General features: G+C 41.0%; 1 protein-coding gene across 4 annotated transcripts; it reads left to right on the top strand.

Moving 5' to 3' along the window:
• The first annotated feature begins 1,901 nt into the window (after nucleotides 1-1,901).
• SRSF11 (serine and arginine rich splicing factor 11) lies at nucleotides 1,902-24,987 on the top strand. 4 transcript variants are annotated; one of them, XM_037403828.1, is made up of 13 exons: nucleotides 1,902-2,152; nucleotides 2,304-2,453; nucleotides 8,658-8,791; nucleotides 12,782-12,891; nucleotides 14,944-15,036; nucleotides 16,514-16,563; nucleotides 18,084-18,211; nucleotides 19,209-19,290; nucleotides 20,416-20,547; nucleotides 21,129-21,218; nucleotides 21,812-21,907; nucleotides 22,553-22,691; nucleotides 22,802-24,987. In XM_037403828.1, exons 1-13 carry the CDS (start codon nucleotides 1,917-1,919, stop codon nucleotides 22,997-22,999), a joined length of 1,638 nt encoding a protein of 545 aa, XP_037259725.1. In that variant the 5' UTR covers nucleotides 1,902-1,916; the 3' UTR covers nucleotides 23,000-24,987. The 4 variants fall into 4 exon arrangements, with proteins under 4 accessions (XP_037259725.1, XP_037259726.1, XP_037259727.1 ...); XM_037403829.1 differs by having other exon boundaries at nucleotides 2,040-2,152; nucleotides 22,805-24,987; XM_037403830.1 differs by having other exon boundaries at nucleotides 2,139-2,453.
• Nucleotides 24,988-27,099: the final 2,112 nt, after the last annotated feature.

The following is a 27,099-nucleotide window of genomic DNA, read 5'->3' as shown; positions in this document are numbered from 1 at the left end:
CGGGCCTGCCCCGCCGCCCGCCGCCGCCATTTCCCGCGCGGCCGTGCCAGCTGGAGGCCGGGCCACCGAAATGGTGCCCGGCTGGGGCGCGGGGCCGGCCCGCAACCCCTGTTGCCGGCCCGGGGAGCTGCGGGCGCACGGGGGCCCCGCACCTCCCCGAGGGGCTGGGGGTGTGCGAGCCCCCGCGGGGCCGCCCGGCGGGGCCGTGCCTGTGCCGCAGGACGGGGGCTGCCGTTTGCGGGCTTCCCGGTCACGGCTGCACCGCGGGCGGTGTTCATCCCCCGGCTCGGCCCGCAGCGTCGGCAGTGACCCCCTCCAACAAACGGCTGCACCAACAGGTCCGTCCCCTCCACAGCATCGCTGCCCTGGAGAGTGGCCCGAACGCTCGGCACAAACCCGCAGGGCCTGCGGCGGGGCAAGGCAAGCTGACACAACTGCGGGCATCACGTTCTTAATGAGAAAGGAGACTGCAGCCTGTGCAGACAGACCTGCCTGCCCAGCCTTCCTCGCCCCCATCTCAGCTTGCCAAAGCCTTCACCTTTGTCACAAGTGTGAATACAGAACAAACAACCTGGGAATATTTTATACATACACACAAGGTAAAACAAATACAAAGGCACTTTTATATTAATTTGGTTTTCCTTTCCCCTTTGGTCCAGAGTTTGCAAACTAAAACATACTATAACTTTAAATTGAAGCAAGGGAGGTATAGATCAATGGAAAACTACTGTGCATAACTAATTACCAATAGTATCTTTTAAGCAACGTTTGGGAAGACTGCATAAATATTATTCTTCTGAGTTTTGGGCTTGCTTTGTGGAATACCACCCATTTTCTATAATAAATACCTTGACTCTTGTGTGTCGATTGACTCTGGCACACCAGGTGAATGACCTCGCTCTTCTGGCCAACGCCTGAGGTTAACAGGGCCAGTCACCCCTGCTGCCCTTGGGTCCGCGAGTCGGAGCAATGCCTGCCTGACTCTCAACAGCGGTCCCCGGTGAGAAGTACATTGTGAAAAAGGAGTGTTTTCCCCTCAGACATTGAACATTTTTAGCTGTAGCTCTTTTCACTTCCAAACACTAGGTTTGTGTTTCAAACACTACCCTTTTTGAAAAAGAACTTCTACTTTTAGTCCCATTGAACTTAAAATTAGTCAAGGACCAAATATGACATTACGTAAGTGACTCAAGAAACTTCAAGCACTAGTACTAAGGATTTTTGGCCTCATTTATATTTTTACTGCTGGTCTTTAATTCCCCTCTTTTCCTGTCACCTCTCTCTTTGGGAGTCACCAGGCAGCAGCCTATATGGAAACGCTGGGTTATTTCAACAGAGCATTTAAAACCCCAGCACTAGAATTTTGTGTGAAGCCTCCAAGTTAAGCTTGTTTGTTCCCGTAAGAGGAAGATGTATTGGGAAGGGCAGAAGTTATGCAAGCTGAAGCTCATTCAGAACAGGCAAAAATTCCAGACAATGGCTGGAAGGCGCTGGGGGCAGGGCCAAGCTTCCTGGAATGATTCATATTCGTTACTTAAAAATCATTTTTACAGCCTTTGGAAGTAACAGATTGCTTTACTTGCAATCCCACATCAGGAATGATCGAGAAGAACGTATAGAGAGCAATCAAAGTACAGTCACAGTGAACCCAGGCAACAAAATAACCGTTCCACTCGTCTCTACCTGAATGCAATTAATTCACATAGCAAGCAACTTCGCCTGTCAAAAACATGGAGGCTTTAAGCTTGAAGGAACCAAACAGCGCTACCAAGCCGATCTGGAACACCTCGGGCTGGGCACTACTAGCAGTACGTCAGGGTAGATGCCCCCGAGCCCTATCCGGCCCTCTGAAAGACCGACCAGAAGTACTCTAGAGCCCCCGCCACCATCCGGATGAGCTTTGGCGATAAAACACAATGGATAGCCCAGCCCGACGCTCTCTTATCAGCACTGAAGTCCCTCAGCGCCGCCTCCCGCCCTGCGCACGCGCCGGCCGCCCCCCCGCGCGCCCGAGGCCGGGGACAGGCGCATGCGCAGGCGCGCGCGGAGGCTGGGCGCGAGGCCCGGGCCGTGAGCCTGCGCGGGGGCCGCGTGCGCCTGCGCGGGGGGCGTGCGGCGGGGCATTGTGGGATACTGCGGCCCAGGCAGGCTGGTGAGGCGGGCGGGCGGGCGGCCGGTGGTGCGCGGCGGCGGGGCAGGGCCGGGCCGGGCCGGGCCGGAGGCGGCAGGAGGCGCGGCGAGGAGCTGCAGCCGGGAGCTGCTGGGGCCTAACGCGCTCTTCCCTCTCCCCGATGTGTTTGTAGCAGCGGAGCGGGCGGCAGCGCAATGGCTTCGAGCAGCGGCACCGACGTGATCCAGGTCACCAACGTCTCCCCCAGCGCCAGCTCCGAGCAGATGCGGACGCTCTTCGGCTTCCTCGGAAAGATCGAGGAGCTGCGCCTCTTCCCCCCCGAGTGAGTTCCTCCCCCCGGAGCGGGCCCCTTCCTCCGCCTCTCCGCGGCCCGGCCGCCGCCTCCGCCTTCCCCTCCCCTCCCCCAGGCCCGCCTCCCGCCTCCATGGCGGCCGGCGGCAGCTCGCGCCGCGCCGATACTCCAGGCCGCGGGCTGCCCCCGCCGCCGCCCGCACCTCGGTCCTGCCGGGCCCCGCAGCCTCGCCCCGGGTGCCTGGGGCGCGGTGGAGCCCCCTGCCGCGGGCCGCGCTCGGCTGCCTCCGCAGATCTCTTTCTTCTTGACTTGCTGGGCTCTAGTACGGGCCCGTAGGCTTACCGCAATCGCGGTTACTCATGCAATTACGTTATGCACGTATGTGGGGAAAAGATGGTGGTTGATGGCGTGCTGTTACACGCGGGATGCCTCCTGTCAGACGCACATTTTACTCAGGAGTGTTTATTCCAGGATTGTCTCGCTAAAACCTCTGCTGTCTGCATAACCTCTGGAACTGTGGGCGGTTTATGGATTGTTGGCCAAAACCCTAAAACTTTTATATAAGTATGCCTTCTTTGCAAGGAATTTTGCGCAAAATGGGCAGGTAATCAGTAATACACAGACAATACACATTATTATGTTAGGCGTTAAAATTGATTTTGGTCACTTCAGTTTGATTTGTTTTGCAGACTCTAATGTCATTGTATGTTGACCTTTTGCATATGTATTATGTAAGTAAAAAGGTTTTCTTTTGCGGTGATGAACGAGGTTTGCTTGATTGGAGAAAAATCAAACAAGAACACAGTCAATTATTTTTACTACCCAAAACTTTGGATTTTTTTTACTTTAGGAAAAAAAAACCCACCACCAAAGCATTCATTTTCTTCATCATTGAATCTTCAATCCCTGTTAACACAAAACCAAGAAAATTCACCTACCCTGCTAGCTGCTTGTGTATGCAAATTCAGAAACAGTATTTCTAGTGTTTTTGCAGTTTCTTTATTTGGGTTGGATTTTGGCAATGCCGTGTTAGATGTTAAAGCATAGAAGGAGATGGACTGTATATGTGACTGAAATTGAGGGACAGTTCCAAATGCGAGAGTTGCATTGTTAATAACTGGGGTAACTGTACTTAAATGGCAGAACCATTAATGCTTGGCAGCCAGTGAAGTAACTCACCTTTAAACAGATGCAGTTATTTGTGCTGCTCTGTATTTTAATGTTTTGTTCAGTTTTTAAGGAAGGTTATTATGGGTGAATTCTGTTTCTGAAACTTTGTAGCTCTAGTTACATTAACTAATATATTTAAAGATCACTTTTGTGGTGTTGGAATGAAGTGCTCTACAAAAAAACCCAAAATCCAAAGCCCAGCCCAGCAAGTCTCCCTCTACCATACCTGAGACTGTCTGTACATTCTTCGCTTGGCTCCTTTGCACAAATGTCTAGTGAAACACTGGCCCCACAGGACCCTACTCGGTATAAGCATCAGATCTGTCTTGGTGTTTTGTGTTGGAGAGAAGTCTGTGATAGGTATGTTGTGGAACTGGGCTGTGGGAAGAGAAGAGGGGGCTTCAGGGACATCTGCATTGTAGCCTTGTGTCTGTAATGCTTGAGATGACTTAGGTACTAGTCACTATCGGTCTTCAGGGCGATCTTACTGGTTTGTGTCCTAGCATAAGTTTATTTCTGCCAGAAGGCTTAGGTCCTGCTTGTGACTGCTGCTTCCTTTGTTGTGGCACAGGTGTTCTTGTCACTTCAGCTGGGTTGTATTGTTGGTATAGAAAAATACCGAGTTGACTGCCTTTACAGCTGCCTTGGTGAAGGCTACGTGCTGAGGGAGAAAAGGCAACAAGATGCAAATAACTCCAGTGACCCAGGTGGCAGATACCTCAAATCGGATGACCAAAAGTTACTTACAAGATTTGGCCTAAATGTCTGTCTTATTTCAAAGTCTTAAATAAGAAGAGGATAATACTTCTTCATCTCATAGGGAGATTGTGAAGATTTCTTAGTATTTATGGGTTACTGTAGAAAAGCCATGGAAGAAATTTAATACGGAACAGGAAATGTAGTGAAACTAGATAGGGCTTGCACAGAAGGTGTAGAAAATACTGAATAGCTGTTGACATGAATGTTATATATCTTCATTCTAGAATGTATGGCTTGGTAGAAAAACAGCATTATTGAAAACTATGTAAATGTTGTGCAGTTGATATTAGACCTGGGCACTTTTCCGGACTGGGATTAATTTTTAACCTTACTGTTGTAAGAAGGTTTTGTATCTTTTCCTTTGTGCTGCTGCCCATACAGATGCCAAGGGCTCTGGCACCTCTAGACCTGCTGCAGTTCTCTGCTGGGGTGCTCAGGAATCTGATCTCAGATTGCTGAGTGTCTGATGTCATTTCACACCAAAGGGGGATGTATTTTCTGATAGTGGCAGGTTCTTTTATCTGTTTCTTTTAAAGCCTTTTCTGTTCCTTCTCCTTTAAACTTCACATCCTGACTTTTTCCCCGCCCATGGTGTTCATCTGTTTTTCAGGGGGTAGAAGATATAAATTGTAATCTGTAAATTCTCTCTGTAGTCTGAATCTCTGTAATTCCCAGGTTATACTTGGATTCTTTCTTGCATATAGTATTTCTGAGTAACCAGTTACATTTTTCCACTCCCTTATTTGATCTTGGTTACTCTGATTGTGCTGTCCCATGTTTAGATGTTCCTTATTCTCCCGGGCTTCCATATCAGATATAACTTCCAGAGCTTCTCTACACTTCTGTTTCTTCACCTTCATCTATCTGCTTATCCCAATTTATTTAATCAGCTATTACACATTTTATGTATAATTCAGCTTCGTATTGCACATTAACCCACAACCTTTTTCTTTTGTTTTACTTCTTACATTTTTCCTCCCCAAGCTTGCTTTTCCTTCTTCCTTCTGCTTTACCCCAGCTCTCTTGCCTGGTTCTTGCATTTATTGTATTCCATATAGCTTCATCCTCCTTGGTAGGCAAAACTGAAAAGTGAAAGGAGTGGATTTCTGAGAGTGCGGGGGTTGTGTTTTTTTTAAAAAAGGGGAGGAGGGGCATTGTGTGTGCATACACACGTGCTGATTTCAGCATATCCTGTTTAGCATATGAAAATTTTGTTTCCATCAAAACTTAAGTTTCTGCTCTGAAACTTGGATATAAAAAAGTTTATGCCACTGGTGTTTCATATACAAACCAATGTGTTCTCTAGTCTTGCTCTTTAACTATGAGTGATCCAGTCAAATTTTTATGGTCAGATAATTTTACCAAAAAAAAAGCACATCTGGTGGAGAATACAGAGTTAAAGCTTTGATAAAATGAGGAGTGTGCTTAATAAAAATTTCGTATGTGGATGGCATAGTAATTAGCAAGATCTTTTGTCTTATCTAATAATTGCCAATAAAAGTTACGCTGGCATTACTTGCAATGGTCACTGGTAGTTGTTCTGCTAAGAGGATGACGACTTTCAGTTTCCAAATGACACCCTTGGATTGGTTCTTTTTGGGGGGGTTCTTTGTTTTGGGTTTTTTTCTTCAGTTTTTTTTCTGGGTGCCTTTTTTTTTTAAAAAAAATGTTTCTTCCCACCCAACAAACATGGTAGTGTTGAAGAACACCTCTTGTGTGGTCAATGTATTCGATCCAGCCTGATTTTACATCAGTAATAATCCCGGTAATGGTGTTTATGTAAGTGGCAGAAATACCCTTTAAAAAAATCAGACAATATTTAAGATGTTGGTTGCAACGTGAGGCAACTTTGTTGGAGCAAGTAGTTAGAGGTTATGATACGAAGGTTGGATTTCCCTGTTTATCTGCTGTATTTCAGAATCTACGGTACTTCAGAATAGGTACGTTGTTCAGACACAAACCACAGTAAATTGTCGTGTGTCTCAGCATTCATAGGCATGATGTCTGAGAGACAATTACTAAATTTTTCGATCTCTGGTGAATTAGAATAATGATGTCCTTTTTAGGTAACTGTTGAGAACATTCTGTTCTTGATAAATTTCGCTCATTACAGCTTGGATTATAGAGTGACTGGAAATACATTTTTTAAAATGAAATACACTGATTTGTATTAAATGTCAGGCTGCATAAGCATAGCCTTATGTATTTTTGGTAGAACTTGTGGATTCAGGTAGCTGTACAATTTAGTACATAGTGGTACTCATGTCTACTCTGTCTCATGTTCCCATGTTATCACAGACCTTTTAAGAATGTTTGAAAATGCTGTACTGCATTTATGTAATAAATTGTTTACTTTTTTTTAGAACTTGGTTTAGTGTACCATTTGGGTATGCCATAACTTCTTGGTTTACTTTCTTTAAAATTTTACTGCTGTGATTTTGTTAAACACTATGGGCTAATGTTTCTCTAGTTTTTATGCTTTGGATTAGAAAAGGCACCATCTTGGCAAGCTACTTTGTATTCATAGATACAAAAGAGCTAATAGTTTCAATTTTTCTATCTCTGTGACATTAATCACTGCAGTGTTGCTTTCCAGTTTATTAAATCTGCAAGATGTTGGGTGAAATGGGTGTTTCTAACTTTTAAGATCCTAACAGCTGTGATACACTGGCTCCACTCTAGTTTTTCACATCAGGTGAAATTTAAAGTATATTAAAATGTGATCTGAAGACTTTAATTCTTGCATTTGTGTAACTTGCACGTCAGGCTGGGCCTTTGCTCGGTGGCGGTGAAGGTTAGATAGGTTTTGGCATTTGCACTAACAGAAATAGATCTTGGATGTCTTTCTCATTGATGTCGACGTCGTTCTCCTGAATTCTGACAGCACTGTCCGTGCTTTCAGTGCTTGGAGACTTGATCAGTGTTTTTCAACCCAGATAAAATTGTTTTGGGAGGGGGATGAGTTGTGAAGAGCTAGTTTTACAACCTTTTCTGGGAATCTGGTTAGTAAAAGTAGATCTTTGTCATGAAGAATTGAGAGGATGTTTCAGAGCTACCTCTTTAGGCTAATTTGTACCTCTGGTACTTGAGGGCAGAGCTGAATAGCACATGTACCCTGGCCTTGTTTAGGGACAGGGGGTTTAGGACTTGCTGCTACTTTTGGTACCTGCACTGTGCCTTCTGGAGGCAACTTTTAACTCATCTGCTGCACAAGTGGCCTGCGTACGAATTTTTCTTACTGTCTTTTAGTTTATATGTCTGATTAAAGCAAATTCTGCACCATTTTCAGGATATATGGACTCTCAAAGCCCATTCAGGACCTTTACCAGGTTGATTCTGCCTGCAGTTTTTAGACATTTGATTGGGGGCGGGGGCAGGGGGAGTTGCGCATGCTGTTGAATGGCCTAGAAATCTTTTCTGTTGTTGTAGGAAGTAGATATTTCTCGTTTTTTTTCCCCAAGGAACCCAAAACTTCTGCCTTCTCTTTTCCATGTCTGGGATTTTTTTGTGCAGTTCTGCTGACAGATGCTCGTTTTGAGCTGTGGAGTAGGTACAGACTTATCTTGTGAAGAGGTCCGTGCTTACTGATCAGTTTTTTAGGAGCTTCTCACCCATTAGTGAGGTTTCAACTGTAGTGTTGCCTACCTGAACTTCTTGATTTTCTTTGCTTAGTTCTGTTACCGCTGAATGATAGACACCTGTTTGGCGGCATACATCTCTTCAGAATGAACTTGGGCAGTTCCTATATGTGTGAGAAGCAGCATGATGGAAGTCTAGAAGCTTTTCTGAAATTGTGTTGATAACTAAAATCATAGTGGTCTTTTAATTGTTATCCTCTTATTTCATAATTCGCCTTAATAAGTATTTGGGGGCGTAAAGCAGAGAGTGTAAAACTACTGGGTTTGTTAACTTATGTGGTATACTTATTAGGTAACTTTTTCTTGAGCAAAATTTCTCTTCATCTTCTTCCCTTCTCACAGACAGGTCATGAAAACTAGTTTGCATTTAGGTGACTGATCATAGATGTATTGTGTGTAATAGAATTAATGTCCGGTTACAAATGAGTCAATAAAACTATTTCTGCTATTTTACAGTGAATTAGCTTCATTCAGTTTAATTTTGTATCTGTGGTCATGCAAAGTGATGTTTGATACAAAACCTGAAATCATGTTCTTGCATAGAAAGTACCTTGCGACTTCCTGGTTTGACGAAAGTGGGGAGCCAGTAGAAGCTACAAGTTTCATGCTGTCGGGCTTGCTTCCATCTAAGTAAATTTTTGGGTTTTGTTTTGTTTTTTTTTTCCAGTGATTCTCCTTTGCCTGTTTCATCGCGTGTCTGTTTTGTAAAGTTCCATGATCCTGACTCAGCAGTTGTGGCCCAGCATCTGACAAACACTGTATTCGTTGACAGAGCGTTGATAGTCGTACCATATGCAGAAGGTTTGTGAATTGTTTAATGGCCTATGAAGCCACCATATGATGGCATTTTATTCCAGTATAGTTCACAAAAATGAGGATTAGTAAAATGTCAAACATGTAAGTTATTAACATTTTGAAACCCTTGGTATATTGCCATTGGCCCATGGATTATATGATTATTTTTTTTACTCTATTGACACTGAAGGGAAGTGGAAAGTTTACCTCTTACTGGTTTTGCCTGTCTTTAAGTTTAGAGTATTAACATCTTAGGCAGAATTATTTGCAAATTTTGCTCTTTATCAGTCTCAGTGAGACATTTTCCTAAACAAATTTACAGAAACAGGTCAACATTTTAAGGAAATTTTGCCTTAATAATTAAGTGTTTGCCACTTTGACATAGGTGTAAATCTCTTCATGAGAATGGTTTCTCCCTCCCTGAGAGTGCATGGGAGAGTAGATTAACATTTCTTTGAGATGCTGCCACTGTGTTTAGTTGGGAACTTCCTTGAAAAGGCACTCACTTTCATTGTGAATTCCAGTATACCAAGGGTTTGAATAATTATGGTTTAAATTGAAAGTGAGATCTTCCCAGAGGTGCCAAATGGGCACTGGTATTAGTTTTTTATTCCAAGTTTTCTTGTTCATCCTTGATATATTTGATAGAATTTCACTAAATAATAAACTCTTCTCTCTGTTATTTGTGTGTGTGATTTTTGTAGTGGAGAAGGCAAATGCAAAGCCCTTCCAGATGACTGAAAAACAGTGGGTCCTCTGCAGCTACAGGGGATTCTAGACATTAACTAAAGGCCAGCAAGCACTCAAGTCCCCAAGTGTTTTCCTGGTGTAACCACTTGTTAACTACATTTTCTCTTCTTCTTTTTATTTTTACATTTTAGGGTGTTACAGTAATTTGAAAGGCAATGAGCAGGGTTTTTGGAACTTACCTTAAAAACAAAGTGCTGAGAAGACACCTCTTCTTACAGAAGTCTTATTAAACTCTTCTAGACTTGCTTTAGAAGTAACTGATTTCCATTGTACTGTTTCTTGATTTACTTCTGAAATAATGGATTTTCCCAGATCGCTTGAATTAAATACATTCTCTGCAGATTAAGTCATGTTACAGTAATAAATTTGGTACATGGCCTGGGTTCAGACCTGTAATGAAGACATTGTAATGCTGTAGGCTGTCTTTTGAGTCCTGGGGAGCTGTCTTATCTCTGTATTCTTTAAACTTAAAAGATATGAAAACTCAATTTCTGGAACGTAGGAATCTGCAGCATGACCTTTGATTGAGATGTGCTGCTTTTTGAGAGTATAGAACACATTCTGAAATTGCCATTGAGTTACTGCTTCTGCTAGTTTAGGTATAATAACATAGCTGAAAGGTATCTTGTCCTCGTCTTTGTATTATAGCATGATATAGCAGCAGTCCATCTGAGTTAGTACAAAATACTCTCCAAGGCCCATGGTGAAGATTGTTAGTGTTTAACTTTTCCAATAAGGATAAAACCATTTTTCTCTTTGTCAGTCTGATTTTGTCCATTGTGCTTGATGGTGGATAAATCTGGCACATAGACAAATCTGCCCAGTAGTTTTGTTTCAGATTGTGTAAAGAAAATAATAAAGTAGAATATTTTAATGGGCCTGTTTAAATCAAGGAGTTCCTCATGGGCTGTTTCTTGTGGTGGTCTAGCAGATCACAATGTTGATGTTTTTGGCATAACGATGTGGCGTATCACAAGAGATAATGTTCAGCCCGTAAAGTTATGCCCCCTGGTTTTGTAATTATATGCTCTTGTCCCTGTGCTGGAGTATAGTTTTCCCTGCAAATGCATTCTGCCAGGGTCCCAATTCAACAAGCTATTTAAGCACAATACAGCAAGGTTCTTAAAACTATAATGAAATTGCTCATGTGCTTAAAGCCAGGCATATGCTTAATTACTGTGCTGAACTGGGCCCTTTTATCTTTTATTTTCTACTGTGATAATTCTGTATTAATATTGCCTGTCACTAAAGTGAATGTTTATTATCTGTTTAGTGCAATAATTATCCCCTATATCACAAGCGCACTCCAGTTTTAGCATACACAGACATTTTGGTGTTGGCTGTTGCTTTGTGTTATAGAACTATACACAAAGTCTACGGTAAGGTTTAGTATTTGTAATTTTCACTGTGATATTCCTAGATTTGGAAGGAACTCTTTAAGATTAAAGATGGCTGGGGGGGTATTTAGGTTCTTTGGTTAATGTTTGTTTCTTTTGTCTGTTTCTTTTTCTTTCATTTCTACACATTCATGCAGTATTTCATGGTTCTAACAAAGCAGCAGTAAAAAAAACTTGAAGCATGAAAATTAACTGGTGAGGGGCCTCATTGCTTTTTTTAAAATTGTAGTTTATTTATTTCTAAATACTTTTTTAAAAAACAATTAGAGGATCAGATGCATGATTTTTTTTTAATGGATGCAGATCTTCTATGAGGTGTCTCAAGATAAGTCTGAGGATTTGTATTTAGATGCCAGAAATGTTGTAGTTGCACTAATTTGAAATGTTTAGATATAATTTATAAATATCCTCTGAGACATAATTTTGCATGCAAAATTACCCCATAATCTCTCTGTAGGTATGTTAATATATTTATGCATTAATGCCCTTTATCTAAATGACCTTTTTCCCCCCCTCTCCCTCCATAACTTTTGGTATCTAAATTGATGACAGCTCAATGACACAAGCAAGATAACAGTGCTGTGTATTATACATTTGTTTATATTATCGGCACTTCTCAGTATAGGTGGAAGGAACCATTACCTTTATTTAACAGTGGTTTTTCTTTTTTGTTGTTGTGTTTTACAGTTCTTTTCCCTGGTTCAGCCTGAACTATATACCAGGCCCTGCTGAAAATACCACCCAACAGTTTTCTTCTGCAGCTTATCCAGTTTCTCTTAAGTGCCCTGTACATATTGTATGTTTTATGATGAGATGCAGTTTCTTAATATGTATTACAGAAACACTACTGGTATTTGCAAATATATAGTAAAATTGTTTTATTGAACTCTCATTCTGGGGGCTTGGGCACATTAACAAATTAATCCATCTGTATAGGGCTTTTGCTGTTGGATAGAATAAAAATACCTACATAATTACTTGTTTTATAGTAGGACCCTTAAAATATGTGCAGAGCAGGCAGTAAAATAAGACACTTGTCTTAGTTGGCTGCAAGATTTTGGGCCAGAAGTTTCTTCTGAAATGGCAGTATGTAGCAGCATTCTTGGTACAATAAGCATGGCACATATTGGAACAAATGCATTTTACTGCACAGGTAAGGAATGTGCCACGATATACTGTATGTATGCACCCAGCCACCCACAGACACACATACACAGCGTGTATTTGAAGATCTGCAGAGACCTTCATTTTCATTTGACAAGTCAGCAAAAGCCCTACGCTTGATTCAACAAAAAATATTTCCATACCTTCTCTTTAAGTTTTACAAAATTTATATGGTAGGTTAAAAGAAAACATAGTGAACTGTACCATATTATTAACCCCTAAATCAAACTTTTTTTGTCTTGTGTATCTTGATTTTTCTGTGTGCTTTATAGTGAAGCAGCCGACACGAGTCGTTGTTCATAAAACAGCTTTTGAAAGTTGAGAGCACACCCCTGGAGAACCGACTGTGCTTGCTTACGTTTGGTTCATGACTTAAAAATCGAGTACAGGTGATGAAATCTTGGCAGTGTTAACAAAAAAGTAGTGTGTATTGTGCTATTTTTTTGCTCTAGAAACTTAACCATTTGTAGAGAAAAAGGAACAGTCAAATTTTCACACATTGAAGTTTCATTCTGACAAAAAAATTAATGATAAATATTAATAGACATCAAGCTTTGTATTTTAGCCAACATAAGTACTTTCAACAAACTCAGGTGGTGTATCAGGGAGACATTTTCTGGGTGTATTTGTGTATTTTCTGCCTTTGAAATGGAATGCGTTCTAATGCAAGGCTATTTCTCTGCAGGAGTTATTCCTGATGAGACTAAGGCTTTGTCTCTCTTGGCACCAGCTAATGCTGTGGCAGGTCTGCTGCCTGGAGGTGGACTCCTGCCTACTCCCAACCCACTTTCTCAGGTAGGCTTTCCAGTTAGGCTAAAGTCAAGGCAAATTATTAGTTGTATTGTTAGATTCTAACTTACCTTCTCTTGGGTTTTTTTAGGACAAATAGACCGATGTGCTAATACGGATTCCTAAATGTTTTAGTTCATATACCTTGATGGATTGTTACAGCTGTCTGATATGAATTGTGGCAAAATGGCGATAAGTTGCCAGATGGGTTAATTTTGTTTCCTTAAGGTGTTACTTCTGGTATCTCAGGGGCCCTGTGTTTATCTCTCTTTCACCCCTCTTCTATCCATTGCATGCTTACAGACGGATTTGACAAGCCATAGACATCTCGTAGCTTTTAAATTCATGAAGTTCAAGGAGCTGACATGCTGTGGAGATACCTTCTGTTAATACTCCAGCTGAGGGGGAAAAACAGTAGCTTGTATTTGTTCAATATCTAAATACACAAGAATTTGTGTGGAAGATGAACAGCAAGAATAATAGATTGTGGAAAAAGTTTCAGTCAAAACGCATACCTTATTAGGGAACAGAGAATCAAAGTACTAGAGGCAAAGTAATAAGAGTAAAGCTTCATTAATTCTGCAGTTCTCACATCTGCTTCGTCTTGTGCTTAGCTCTTTGTGTAGCTGCTGTTAGGGTTTCTGATTGCATGAAAGATACACTTGCCATTGAGTTGTTCAGAAGGTCTTTATAACCATATGCAGAGGGAAAAGTCTAAACTTTAACTGTGAAACTTGAGGAAATGGATGGAAGAAACAAATCAAATACTGTCTTAAAGATTTCTTTCACCTAAACCTGTACATATATAAATTCCTGAAAACTATTGTTGAACCACCTTAATTTTAGTTCTGTCACTGAATCCCCACCTACTCCCAATCCATTTAATGGTAGAATTTATTTAACACATCCATTTTTATGGAAAATGATGGTGGATGGTCAGTTGTTGGTTTTTTTTTTTTCAAGCGCATCTTGAAAGCTTGTTACATAGCTCCTTTTGGCTGTTGCTGGGGGTTGGGCACCTAACTCAGTAAAAATGAATTAGCTGTAATTTACATTCACAAAATCAACATGTGGGAATGTGGCTTTTTATTTTGAGACTGCAGGGAGAAGCCAATACAATTCAAGAGATCAGCTAATGGAAAAACTCGTCAAAAAGTGGAAGGTTCTGCTCCCTTGCTCTTGGCTACATGCTCTTCTTGCTGCTGCTTTTGTGCTGGCTCTGGAGCTCATCTGCTCCTGTAACAAACTGTTGTGTTGGCCTGATGCAGACAGCACAGAAATAAGTTCTCTGATGGCTCAGTGGGTTGAATTGGTTGACAAATGAGTCTCAAGTGCCGGAGCAGTCAGAAGGGAGGTGGTGAGAAGGAAGGAAGGGGGAGCAAGGCCTCATAGCAACAGGACAGTGTTTGATTAACATAAGGTCATGAGGGTTTTAGCATGGTGTGTGTTTTGTTCCCCCCTATGTTTTGATCATGTCGCTTTAAATGGCCAAAAATGAGGTTCCTTTAGGAGACTTCAAGATTACTCTAAGGAATTCACATGTATGCCATCATCCTACATATTCTTTCAGTAGCTTTCCAACTCATTTGCCAGTTTTAAGCGAGTTTGAGAAATTTCCAGAGAGATAGTAATATTATATTGTCTTTTAACATAAAACATGTTAATTTCAATCCTAACTTGATTTAGATATGTGGTAGCTGGCTCAGAAACTTTGTCATTTTAACACTGGAAAATAATTTCATTTTAAACTGTTTCTTGAATGCAGTAGAATGCTTTACTTTCTTACTTCCCCCCCTAGCCCGTCCTTGGGATGCAGAGAAAACAGAATTTCGTTTTAGAATATTTATAGGAAAAAAAATCTTTCATACACTAGGCTTTGAAATACCCGAATAAGGAAAACCAAAATACTCTCACTGGCCTTAATATAACATCTTCTGTAGCTAGAAGCCTAAGTAAAACCCAGTTCAGGTTTCCACGTGTCTTAATGCGTGGGAATCTTGATCTAACCACTTTTTATCAATGGAGTATGGCTTTGTCTAATTGCTGTCTTTGTTACAGATTGGTGCTGTTCCTTTAGCTGCTTTAGGAGCTCCTGCTCTTGATCCTGCCCTAGCTGCTCTTGGGCTTCCTGGAGCAAATTTAAACTCTCAGGTATGTCACACGTTCTGAAATTTCCTTTATTCTCCCTAGCACATGCATAGTTTGACTAGCATACATGGTGCTCTTAGTGTTCATCAGTATATTAAATAACAAGCTGGAGATCTGGAAATACTATACTTAGGTTTGAAGAAATGTTACAAAATATTACTTATTTTTAAAGACTTGGCTCAGTGTAGGCTGCTGGCTCATTTAAACGTCTTTGTTTCTATAAACATAGCATGTTTATTGTTGCTATAAACTTAGCATGTTTATAGGTGAACACTTCGTTACCCTATTTTCTTTTTTAAATGTAATTTTTATTTATATCAGTTTAACAGCCACTGTCTGAAAAATGCAGTGATTGATTTTTCTGAACACCAGTTTGGAAAAAATAGTACCTGTAGGAGTATCAAATCAAATGCTAGAAGGACCTAAAAAATAATTTGGGACTAGTAATCTGATATTTCAGATATGTGTCATTATCAAGCTATGAACCTGTCTTGTACTGACAGTAAAAAAACTCGACTTCTTAATTTTGTAGGAGTAGAAAATACTGAGGAGACCTTGTTAGACTGTAGTCTTTTTAAAACTGAATAAAAGTACTTAAGTACTAAGTAATAGTAGAATATTCGAGTTAACATTTGATACTGTATAGAGAACGTGTTTTACAGGTACAAAAATTTGATGCATTGCTAAGAAATCCATCATTTAGCATTCTCTTTATGCATGCCATGTGTAGTAACAAGCAAATAATGGTGATAATGAAATAACAAATGGGACAAAAAGCATTCTAAATGCGTATTAGAAAAATACAAATTTGGTATGATGAAGATTTGTTTCCTCTGTCCATTAAGCCAGCTGATTGTAACAAACTGTTTAGGTTGAGCATGTGGCTGCCTCTGTATAAAGAAAATTATTGGGGACTAACCATTTTGTTGTTAATACACCACTGCTACAGGAAGTGAGCAATTGTAATAATATCTGGATTTTCCTAAGAGCTGTAAAGCATGTATTTTTTGTGGAATTTTTAAAGTAAAGAATTTATGAAGAATAAACAGAAGCTTGACATTGAGACTTCCCATGGACAGGCAACTTAGTTCTCTTTAAGAGGTCTCTCCTTAAGTAACAGAGAAATAACCTGTAAATATCAGAAGTGTATTTGTATATTAAAGTTCTTTGATTCTGTTCTGGAAAGGGCCTGTGCTTGGTTGCTGTAGAAAAAAACCAACTACCTAAGCACCACTGAAATGTGATGTTGGCACCCTCACCACCATCCACAAGTTCTAAACCAGAACAATACGCCCTTTCATCTGTGACTTGTTTGGGGGTGTGTGTTTTGTTTTGTTCTTTCCTCTGTAGAGACTTTGTGCTTTAGCTAATGCTGGAGCATACGTTCAAGGAAGGTAATATTCCTAAACATATACATCTTCCAACAGGGTTTAAACTTTTTTCTTTTTTTTTTTTTTTTTTTTTTCTTTTCTCCTCACAGTCTCTTGCGGCAGATCAACTACTAAAACTTATGAGCACAGTGGATCCAAAGTAAGCATCAGTGTTTACAAATACTTGTATTGCAATACACTTGGATCTTGGGAATATCTGTTGTGATAAATTATCCAGTCTTTGTCCTGCTGGATCTAATTAAGGTTGGAGAAGACTAATGTCCTGGGGATCTTGTGCAGACTCTTTTCTGTGGTAGAGAGAAGGGGAGGAAATTAAGATTATCCAACCTTGCATCTGTGGAATAATGCCGATTAATTTCTGGGATTTCATTTTGCTAGAGACAGAAATTCAGTTTTTTGTATGTCATTTTTGTCACTTCTGTGTCTAACTGTAAAGGTGCATCTGGCACCTTAGTCCTGCAAGGTCGACATGGAGGGGCTGTAACTGAGAATGTGCCGAGACCAGCAACTGTTGTAAAAGACAGTAACAAAAGTCTATGTATGCTACAGCTATCAAAAGATAACAAAAGACAGCATCTTTTATTACTTGGTAGAAAGAAGGAGCAAATAACAGTAAGCACAAGTATTTGCTCATTTTATTTAAGTATCCAGAAAAAGGATAGTTTTATTCGAAGTATTATGGCTTGGGGACAGCAAGTAGGGAAGGATTGTAGTGCTTAGTGTGCCATTAAGCTACTGATAACATTGCTGTGGGATGATGGAAGCATATGCCATTGGAAAAAAGCTATTAGACACATTAGTAGATGAAAAGTCTACTTAAATGCAAAGAAACCACATCTGCCTCAGAAAGCCTTTGTGTTGCATACTGCATGAAACTTTGGAGAGAATTCTTTCCATTCTCAACTTCATGAAAGATACCGATGTATGCTTGCCCTGCTGCTGTATTAGCTAAATAGACTTCTAACCCTGTTTGGCTCTTCCATTGTTTTTACATTGTCAGAGCAATCTGACCTGTACCAGGGGATAAGGTTATACATGTGATCTATCTTTGTTTTAATACTGTTCTGGTGTATTATTACCTATTTTAAATTGACATTTCTGTAAGCAGGGAATGCGTAACTGATTGAACGAAATAGTTACTCAAGTTAGCGGATTAGATAAACATCAGTCAGGTATATTGGGTATACCTGCCTGGTTTCAAAGCCACCTTGTAGAACACACCTTCCACACTTAAAATTCCACCGGTGTTTGTATGCTTCTCAGTGTGGCTTACAAAAATGAAGGCTGGCTCTCTACTGCGTAACATAACTCTTTCCTGTGGAGTTGCTTTTTCAGGTGATGAGAACTGAAATTTTGTTGTGCAAAAATGTTCTGAAAAGTCTCGTTAGAAACATCTGTGCAAGACAGTACAAACTTTCCTGCGATTTACAGTTTACTGGAATTCTAAGAGCTGTATATGCTAGTATCTTGTGCTGCTGTTTTCAGCACAGATACCGCATCTTGGACTTAATACTCTGTTGCCTGAATGGTGACAGAATGCAGGCTGATCCAGATTCATTTGGATCGGTCACTTGGAATAGGCTACAAACGGACAATGGAGGCATTTCTTTCTTGGATTCATCAATACTGAATTTCTAAAATTCTTTTTTTATTTACCAGGTTGAACCATGTAGCTGCAGGTCTTGTTTCACCAAGTCTGAAATCAGATACCTCGAGCAAAGAAATAGAAGAAGCTATGAAAAGAGTACGAGAAGCACAGTCATTAATATCTGCTGCTATAGAGCCAGGTAATTTTAAATTGTAGAATACTTTGTTCAGTTCAGGGTGAGAGTTTTGATGTAGTATATGATAAAAGCTAATAGTCTGTTGCAAAATATTGGCTTATTGGCTTAATGGTTTCATGTTCTGCACTGACTTAATTTATAGTTGACAGGTTTTTAATTGTCCTACAGTGTGAATGCTGCATGCGTTCTGCAGAATGATGCAGGGAATTAATCATCTGTTGTTTTTCCCAAAATTCATTTGATCTGAGGACTGCAAAATGCTTGAGCTGCCCCTGATGGAAGTTCATACTGCCATCTCTGAGATTTCATTGGAAACAGCAAGTGGCTTAACCACTTGACATCCCAGTGATGTTTGTTCTTGGGGATTATTTCCTTCCTTTTAATTCCTAATCTGTGGAAGTTTGTAAGTAATTCTTTTTATTGAAGCTTAGTCTGATAGGCCTTATTCTAGAAAAAGATGCAGCAGTTCATCCATAAATGTCAGATCCACCAAATCTGAGAAGCAGTAACTTGGAACTCTGAAAATACAGTTTTGCAGCCCTCCTGATACGTTTTCAGGGAAGAAAATGCTTTTATTATACCAGAAAAATGGGCTGATAGTTTTGCTTGAGGCTGTTTGTGGGAAATTCAAAACAATAATTTGAGAGATTTCTTCAGCCCTTCCCCAAACAGCAGAAATTCTGAGATTTTTAACAAGACTTCCCTTTGCCCTGCAGCTGTCATCTTTTAATTGACTTAAACATTTTCTGAATTTCGACTTCTTCAGTTTTGCATAAAACTCTACGTTGATGTCACATACCCGTCTTTGTCATGTGTTTGTTGTTCATGTCATCTTGTGAGGAAAAGGATAGATAAGCCTTAATTTCAAATGTCAAAATATTCCGTAGGTTTTCTTTATTATATCTATAGCATGAAACTCAGTTTGCTTTCCTTTATAAAATCTTTTTGAATACTAAAGTAACATTGGGGGGTTTGCTATGTTTTTCCTTCTTAACTCTAGACAAAAAAGATGAAAAACGAAGGCATTCAAGGTCAAGGTCACGCTCAAGGAGGAGGAGGACACCTTCTTCATCTAGGCACAGGTAGTTAGATTATTTGAATTTAAAAAACCACACATATCTGAAACAATTCCTTCAAAAATACTTGTTGGAAGTAACACTTCACTGGTGGAGGCTGACAGACGGAAGGATGTCCATGACCTGAAGAAAGCTGAGGCTGCGACTTGGCTAGGCTGTGCTGTGAGAGGGAGGCCCACCTCTGTTTTTGTAGAAAGGGTCCGAGAGAGACGATAGCAAAAAGTATTTTGAAAAATAAACCATTGCAGAAAGCATGTCAGGGCACCTAGTTTGGACTGGACTCCAGTTTTATTTATCTTGTATCAGATAAGAAACACCTTAGCGCAGAGCCTTGGTTGTACACCGCCCTCACTACTATGAATACCTAAGGCATTGTAGGCTGTCCGTTTTACAGTAGTTCCTTAAATGGCTGTTCTTTCTTCAGTCTCTTTCCAGTGTGCTCATGTGGCACTTAAAATTTGTCTTAACACCAAGTACTAAGAGGCTTCGCTGAGCATTGTTATTTATGTATGTAAACATTCACCTATTGGGCTGTTGGGTTCTAGTATGTGCAGCAAATTCAGCTTAGTGGAAGTCTCTGGGACAAAAGTTTTTCTAGCATTTTCTAGGTATGATTTACTTGGAGATTAGGTCTGGTCAGGTGTCCTGACCAGAGATCTTAATATTGTCCTGCCCAGACAGAAAGGCATATGGCTTGTTTAAGCTGTTGGCTTGTCAACTGCAATTGGACAGTGCGTGCCAGTGGTCCGTGCAAAGCCATTTTAACAGTGGCCTTCCCATTTGTACTTTGCTATTTGCATGTTCAGTAATTGGCTTGTATTTGGGTTAGTGTACTAAAAAGGTCTTTGCATTTCTGTGTGACTTAGCAGTTTTCCTCTACAAAAGGACTGATACTTACAAGGAGAATAGTAAGAGAGCTGATAGAAGCATCATTGTTCTTTGACATTTAGCATTTGTGCACTTACTCTTCCCGTTTCCTTGGCAGACTCAATGAGACTCCTTTGCTGTTTTCTATGTTCTTTTTTCTGTATCATTGTGCATTATAATACTATTAGCACTGAGCAGATGGATTCTGAATGGTATATCAAAATTTCATATATTTAACTCCCTTGTATGACGTGTTACTGGTAGACGGTCAAGAAGCAGATCAAGGAGAAGGTCCCATTCAAAATCAAGAAGCAGGAGGCGATCCAAAAGTCCAAGGCGAAGAAGATCTCATTCCAGAGAGAGAAGCAGAAGGTCTAGGAGCACATCCAAAACCAGGTGACTGCTTCAGTAAATCTCATCTATTTGCTTTAAATTAAATTACTAAATTCTGGTGCTTAATTGAAAAAATACAATCAAAAACCACACAACCCAAAATGTTAAAAAAAACCCCACAAATAAACATAAAACCTAGGGCACAATGAAATAGTGGTTCTTTTTAAAGTCAGAGTCTTTTGTAACATGTCACAGAATTACATTACAATTGCCCCATACACATGCAGTTAGTTACATAAAAACATGTAACATGCTTTTCCTGAGAGTCAACAGATGCAGCAGGAATTAGCTGAATCACTCACTAGCTGTCTTTGCAAAGCAGGAAATGTGAGCATCTAGACTTGCAGATTTTGTGCTGTTCGTACGCAGAAGCTATCAAAGAGCTGTTCTTTATTTTGCTATAGATAACTGTAATCTTTGTTGCCATTCATACAGTGTGACTGGCCCCAGGAATACTAAACAATGTATACTGTCCAGTGTAGTTACTGTGTCCTCATTCATTTTCGTACATGGCAAAAACAGTGGAATGCTGCTTGAATAGTTTGAAACCGACTTGCACTTAAAATCTGTGTTTTACTTAAAAGGGATAAAAAGAAGGAAGAGAAAGAAAAGAAACGTTCTAAAACTCCCCCCAAAAGCTACAGCACAACTAGACGATCAAGAAGCACAAGCAGGTATGGTCATATGAAAGTTTTCCTTGGTCTCTATTTTCAGCATGCTTTATCCACTTCAATAGAAATAGCATTCTTGTGTGTAATAGGGTGATGATTCTGTTGTGGGCATATTGGGTGCATGCACAAACACATGGATATGCTCTCTCTCTATGTCTGTAAGCTGCTTTATTTCCACCCCCTGGTTCCTGCAGTTTTGTGGAGGTATTGTTTGGACTTGGAATAGTTTTACTTGCTGTATATCAAAGAGAGTGTGATGCTTTGAGGTCACTATTAAACTCTTCCCTGATTTGTGGAATAAATACATGCAAAGTGTGTGCCGTTCTTTTTTTAAAAAAACTTCTAAAAATTAATTTGCCATATTAACAAGAACAAACTGTTTCTATTTGCAGAAAGAGTCAGTGTCCCTAATACATTCTAAGCTAGCGATTTGTTTGTGGAGGTAGAACAGGAAACAACTTAACTCTGCTGAGCAGCAGCTGTGTGGGCTTTGCAGTGCTGCTGATAGTAAATACCCATTTAGAGTTACATGTATTTACTCCCTGTTGCTTGTGCTGGTTTTGGAGCCAGAGATGTATTTGATCTCTTTCCTGCAGAGAAAGACGACGTAGAAGAAGCAGGAGTGGAACACGGTCACCTAAAAAACCTAGGTCTCCTAAAAGGAAAATGTCCCGGTCTCCATCTCCGAGAAGGTCAGTAAGCCTCTTGCCTTAAAAAAAACACCACTAACCAACTGGTTTTTGGGTGGAAAATTCCCAAGATGTGAACTATAGCAAAGATCACAGTGGGGTTATTTCGAAGGTGGTGTGTGTTTGGCTTGTTCCTTATACCTAGCCAGTAAGCTGACTTCTCAAGGGAGAGTGTGCAGCCTGCTGCTGCTTTTACCGTAATTGAATCAGCTTCAGGCATAGAGGATCTCTGATAGTGCCCAAGAACTCCAAACACGAGGTGTTCAGGGGTGAGGAGCAGGAGATACCCAGAGTGCCCGGCCCATGTGGCTCTGTACAGTAGGAGTCAGCTGGCGTTCGGGTGGGCCTGGGCGATTTGTGATCCTCTCCCTGGATGGGGGGAGCATGAGGTGCTGCTTCGTAAAATGCTGCGGTGTTGTGTTCTTAACACGGTCTTCCTTCTGCTTCGCTTTGTTGTATGAGCCATAGCTAAAGAATTGGGGATGTTTGGTGATTTTCTGAAAGTGAATGGTTTATCTTCGCTGCACGCTGCTGTTTTCTGTCTTTAGATTTGTAATGAGCTATGGGTAGCGGTCTGGACACTGTCTGTGTTCTAGTTACGCACTGGTGTGATAGCGGTTTTCATTCTACGTACTTTTATCATTGTAGACATAAAAAGGAAAAGAAGAAGGATAAAGACAAGGAGAGAAGCAGAGATGAGAGGGAGAGGTCAACAAGCAAGAAAAAAAAAAGTAAAGACAAAGAGAAGGATCGAGAACGAAAATCCGAGAGTGACAAGGATGTGAAAGTATGTTTAAAAACCTGTTTAACTTCCCTGCCTGTGCTGTAGTATTAACCTTAAACCAACAGGGGCTTTGAAAGCAAGTTTTACTTTTTTTTTTTTTTATCTCTGCAAAGCAGGTCACAAGGGATTATGACGAGGAAGAACAAGGATACGACAGTGAGAAGGAGAAAAAGGAAGAAAAGAAAATGGTGGATTCTTCCTCTCCTAAAGCAAAGGAGTCTGCCGCTGATAAAGGCAGCGGCGATTCAGCAAGGGAATCCAAAGTCAACGGGGATGATCATCATGAAGAGGACATGGATATGAGTGACTGAATTTTGCCTTTGCAGTGAACAGAGCTGCAGACGTGCATCAGTGTCATTCCTGTGTGATTCTTTTATGCTGTACTTGTTAATCCTAAATCTAGATGTATACAGCTCTGAGCTATACATGGTTTGTAAATCTCCTGATACTAACTCACATCAAAAGCTTTATAGAAAGGTAACCATTCTTGTTCTGGCCAAAAGGGATTGCGTAGCCAAGCGATTTTTACTAACTTGGTGATGCTTCAAGCAAAAGTAAAAAGCTGCATGCATCTACAGCAGGCATGGACTGTTTGTTGTATGATCTCCTTTAGTAAATCAGCTCACTTATGATAGTGTTTCTAGAATTTGATTCATTGCAGTAATAGAGCAGTATAGGGAATGCACTGACTGCATGTTGATTGTGGCAGAAACATCCTACATGTTCTAAAGTCCTACAACATACGGTGGATCTACTTAAAGGTCTTAAGTGTGACTACACAAAGAAATTTGACAGTACATCTGAAAATAAGCGTTCTGATATAGCTAGGGTTTTTTTGTTTTGTTTTGTTTTTTTAAGCCATGTGGCTGGGGTTAGTTTGTTTGTTTTGGTTTTCCCGGTGGGTTTTGTTTGGCTTTGACAAAGTTAAAATGCACTAACCTTTTTGAGGGCTTTTGGGTTTTTTTAATCTGTCAGTTGAAATCCATCTCAGGAGACTCGTAATAGTTTGTAACTTTTCTTCTTGAGCCTTGGGAAGTAAAAATCTCTGCTCAGTCAGTGCCCAGTCATTAAAGGTTGATTTGTGCCGTTTTCATAATCCAGGTCGTGTTATTTGTTAATGAGCTAAACACATTGCAGAAAGGTAGTGCATTTTAAGATTGACCTTCATATGCTTTTAAAAGCAAGTCTACTTGATAATGTACTTTTTACTTGATCTCAAGTTGTACAAACTAATGAATTTGTGTTTACTGTCACTGCAGTAGTAATCTTATGCACACAGTGATTCCATGTTATATGCAAAGTAGTTAGGCAAGCTGTTTTCTTAGTTACAGAAGTTCGAGAGCTTTTACTTTTGTGCAGGTAAAAAGACAAAAGTAGGCTACAGTCTGTGCCATGTTGATGTACAGTTTATGAAATTGTTTTACAAAACTTTGATAATAAAACCCTTAAACTTATACTTGTGTTCCTATAAAACTCTGCTGGTATTTATTTACACCACTGAATGTATGAAACTTTACCTCATTCATTTAGATAATCTGTTTTTCCCCATCTACCTATCTTAAAAAGACCGTAACAACTCCATGTCTTCAAAAACTGTAAGTGTGGTGACAGAGCTGCTCAGCCTGCCGTTTTACCTCTAGTCACATACGTTACACTACAGAATTATTTTACTTTTGGGGGAATGAAGGGGATGGGCTTAAATGGGAATCTAAAGGTGTTATGGAACAAGTACTTTTAAAAAGAATATGTATTTGTAAAAATATTTTGTATTTTCATTGAAACATGAACATTCACCTCTTCAGGATGGTAACAGAAGACTAGCAGAAGGAGGAAGCAGCGTGAGCTTTGTGCATATCGAGTAGGCTGTTAACATCGACCAAGGACTCAACCGGTTTACATTAGTAAGTTCTGGAATGAAACTGTAAGTGGTGCTTGAAATGCTTGAATCTGATGAGTCAAACCACCTTCTTTCTAAACCGTCCTTCTGCCCCAGGCAAAGTGGAACTTGCCATTTAGATATGCAGTGTCATTTTTAGATTTTGTAGAAATGTAAATTTTTACCGTTTTGAGTATTTTGTCAATACAGAGAGGTATATGTCATACAACCAGTTCTAGGCATTTATTTCTAGCGGAGAGGGAAAGGTGATAGTTCTTGTAATAAAATAAAAAAATCAGACATGGACAAGGTGCATGATGTCTTCATAGATGTGCCTTTTTTTGTTGTCATCAAGATATTTATATGTGAAGTACAAGAACATAAACCAATTTATAGTAATAAAGTAAACCTCCTTGATCCTTAGACCGTGTTGTTGTGAAAGTCATTCACGTGCTGCAGTGAAGGACCAAGTCAGGGTGTCTCGCTCAAGAGCTACGTGTAATTAAGTGTCGCTCCTCATTTATTTTGCCAACAAACCAAGCCAGCTGTGAACTGTGTACCTCCTGCAGTTTTGGTTTGTTGCCTTGCAGGGGCAGAGCAGGTAGAGCCGTGTGGCGAGGGGTGGCTGCTGGTGGCTGCAGGGAGCAGCCTGCCCTCCTGCATTGCTCACACCTGTACCGGAGCTTCCTCGCCCAGGCACATGCATGCCACGTTGCACACGGCACAGAGCCAGAACTACTTTATTTTAGTAATTTGAAGTTGGTTTGCTAATTATTACGGAGCACAGGCTCACCAGCCTCTCGAGGGGAGGCCTTCCAAGTCATGTCACACCTCTCTGCAGGGCTGGAGTATCCTGACACAGCCGTAGCTCCGGGGCTCTGGCATCGCTGCAGCTGGGCTGAAGGGAGCCTAACTGGCAGTTTTTCTGCTTTAAGCTGTGCAGAGATCCAGGCAGCCATGGCCCCGTGTGGTGCAGCACCCTTGAGCACTGCCTGGCTGGGTCACAGCCCAAAGATGCTGAAGCACAGTAACAGTAACTTGCTAATTATGAACTGAAGGATGAGGGAAAGTGGTTCCTTGCTTTTCTCCCAGTGTCTTTGGCAGGCTGCAACCACCAATCAGCAACTATTTTTAGACCAAACCTAAAACTGTTGGTACAAACACCAGGTAGGAACCACCGGTGAATCATGTTCTTTTGTGGGTTGCAGCTGCTGAAGCCCACGCCGTGTTAAAAGGTTTCAGCAGCTCTCCTTCCTGCTACCGGAACTAAAACCCACAACATTTTAGTATCTAATAGGATTTGCTTACGCGTAGGCCTTACATTTGCTGTTGTCAGAGTGCAGCTTCCATTCAGATCCCCAATAGCTGAGACTTTCCAGTGGTGCCCAGTGACGGGACAAGCAACGGGCACAAACTGCAATACGAGAAGTCCCACCTGAATATGAGGAAGAACTTCTTCACAGGGAGGGTGGCAGAGCTCCAGGCCGGGCTGCCCGGGGGGTCTCGTCCCCGGAGACACTCAAACCCGCTGGGACGCGGCTCTGTGCAGCTGCTCGGTGAGCCCCTGCGCCAGCTGGGGGATGGTGGTGGTAGTGGTCTGCAGAGCTGCCCTCCCACCCCACCATGCTGTGACTCTCTTCCACTTGCACATCAGCAGCAAGGTGGCCAAAAGCATATTCCCTCTGATCCTGAGGAACAAGACATCTTTTCCTCCAAAACAAAACTAAAAATGTCAGCAGTGATTTTGTTCCAAACCCTCAGACAGCCTGCATGCAGCAGTATTTCATTTGGAATGAATGTGGATGTCACACATTAAAAGAGAACAAAGTACCTCAATTCCGATGGAAAAAGCTCTGTCCTACTGTTGACACCAGGGAGTTCCGTTTCAACACATACCATATGTGATAGAATGTCTTGCTCAGGCCCTTCATAGCAACCTGGAACGTCCCTAGCGCTGTCCTACTCCTTGTAGAAGTACTTTGCCTTGCGGCAGCTGGGCTCGCAGCTGCCCACACTATTGAACGGTGTGTTGCAGCAGCATAAGGGCTACCACTGCACCGTTCCCTGAAATCTTTGCTTTTAACCAGTGATGTTTTAAGCACTTTCTGTAACTCCAAACACGAGCTCTCCTTACCCTTTATAAATATGACATTTTAAAAGTTAGCAAGTCCTTAACTATAGAGGGATGTCCTGATCTTTGCTTTGATCAAAAGCTCAACTTTTGATGCTTGCAGAGGGCAAAAAACCAATTCTAAGTAAAAAAAAAAACCTGAAACAACCACAGCTAAAAAACCTTGTACAAGACAAAATGAAACTTCAGAAGTTCCAAGTTTTGCTCTCCAAGTCATCCAGGGCTCTTCAGAGAGGCTACTGTTAAGACCAATTGTCACATCTTGTTATTTAAATGACTGCATTCCTGGATTTAGGGGATAAAACTTCCATAATTACTGAAAAGGTCTCCTTCCCTCCCTCCCAGGTCATGATTTCCCACCCCTTAGCCCCAGGTAAATGCCAGAAACGAATGTCTCTGTCTTC

The sequence above is a fragment of the Falco rusticolus genome, chromosome 11, assembly GCF_015220075.1.
Source record: "Falco rusticolus isolate bFalRus1 chromosome 11, bFalRus1.pri, whole genome shotgun sequence".
Lineage (NCBI taxonomy): Eukaryota > Metazoa > Chordata > Aves > Falconiformes > Falconidae > Falco > Falco rusticolus.
Note: the sequence above shows the minus strand (reverse complement) of the source record. Positions and strands in the feature narration are given on the sequence as shown.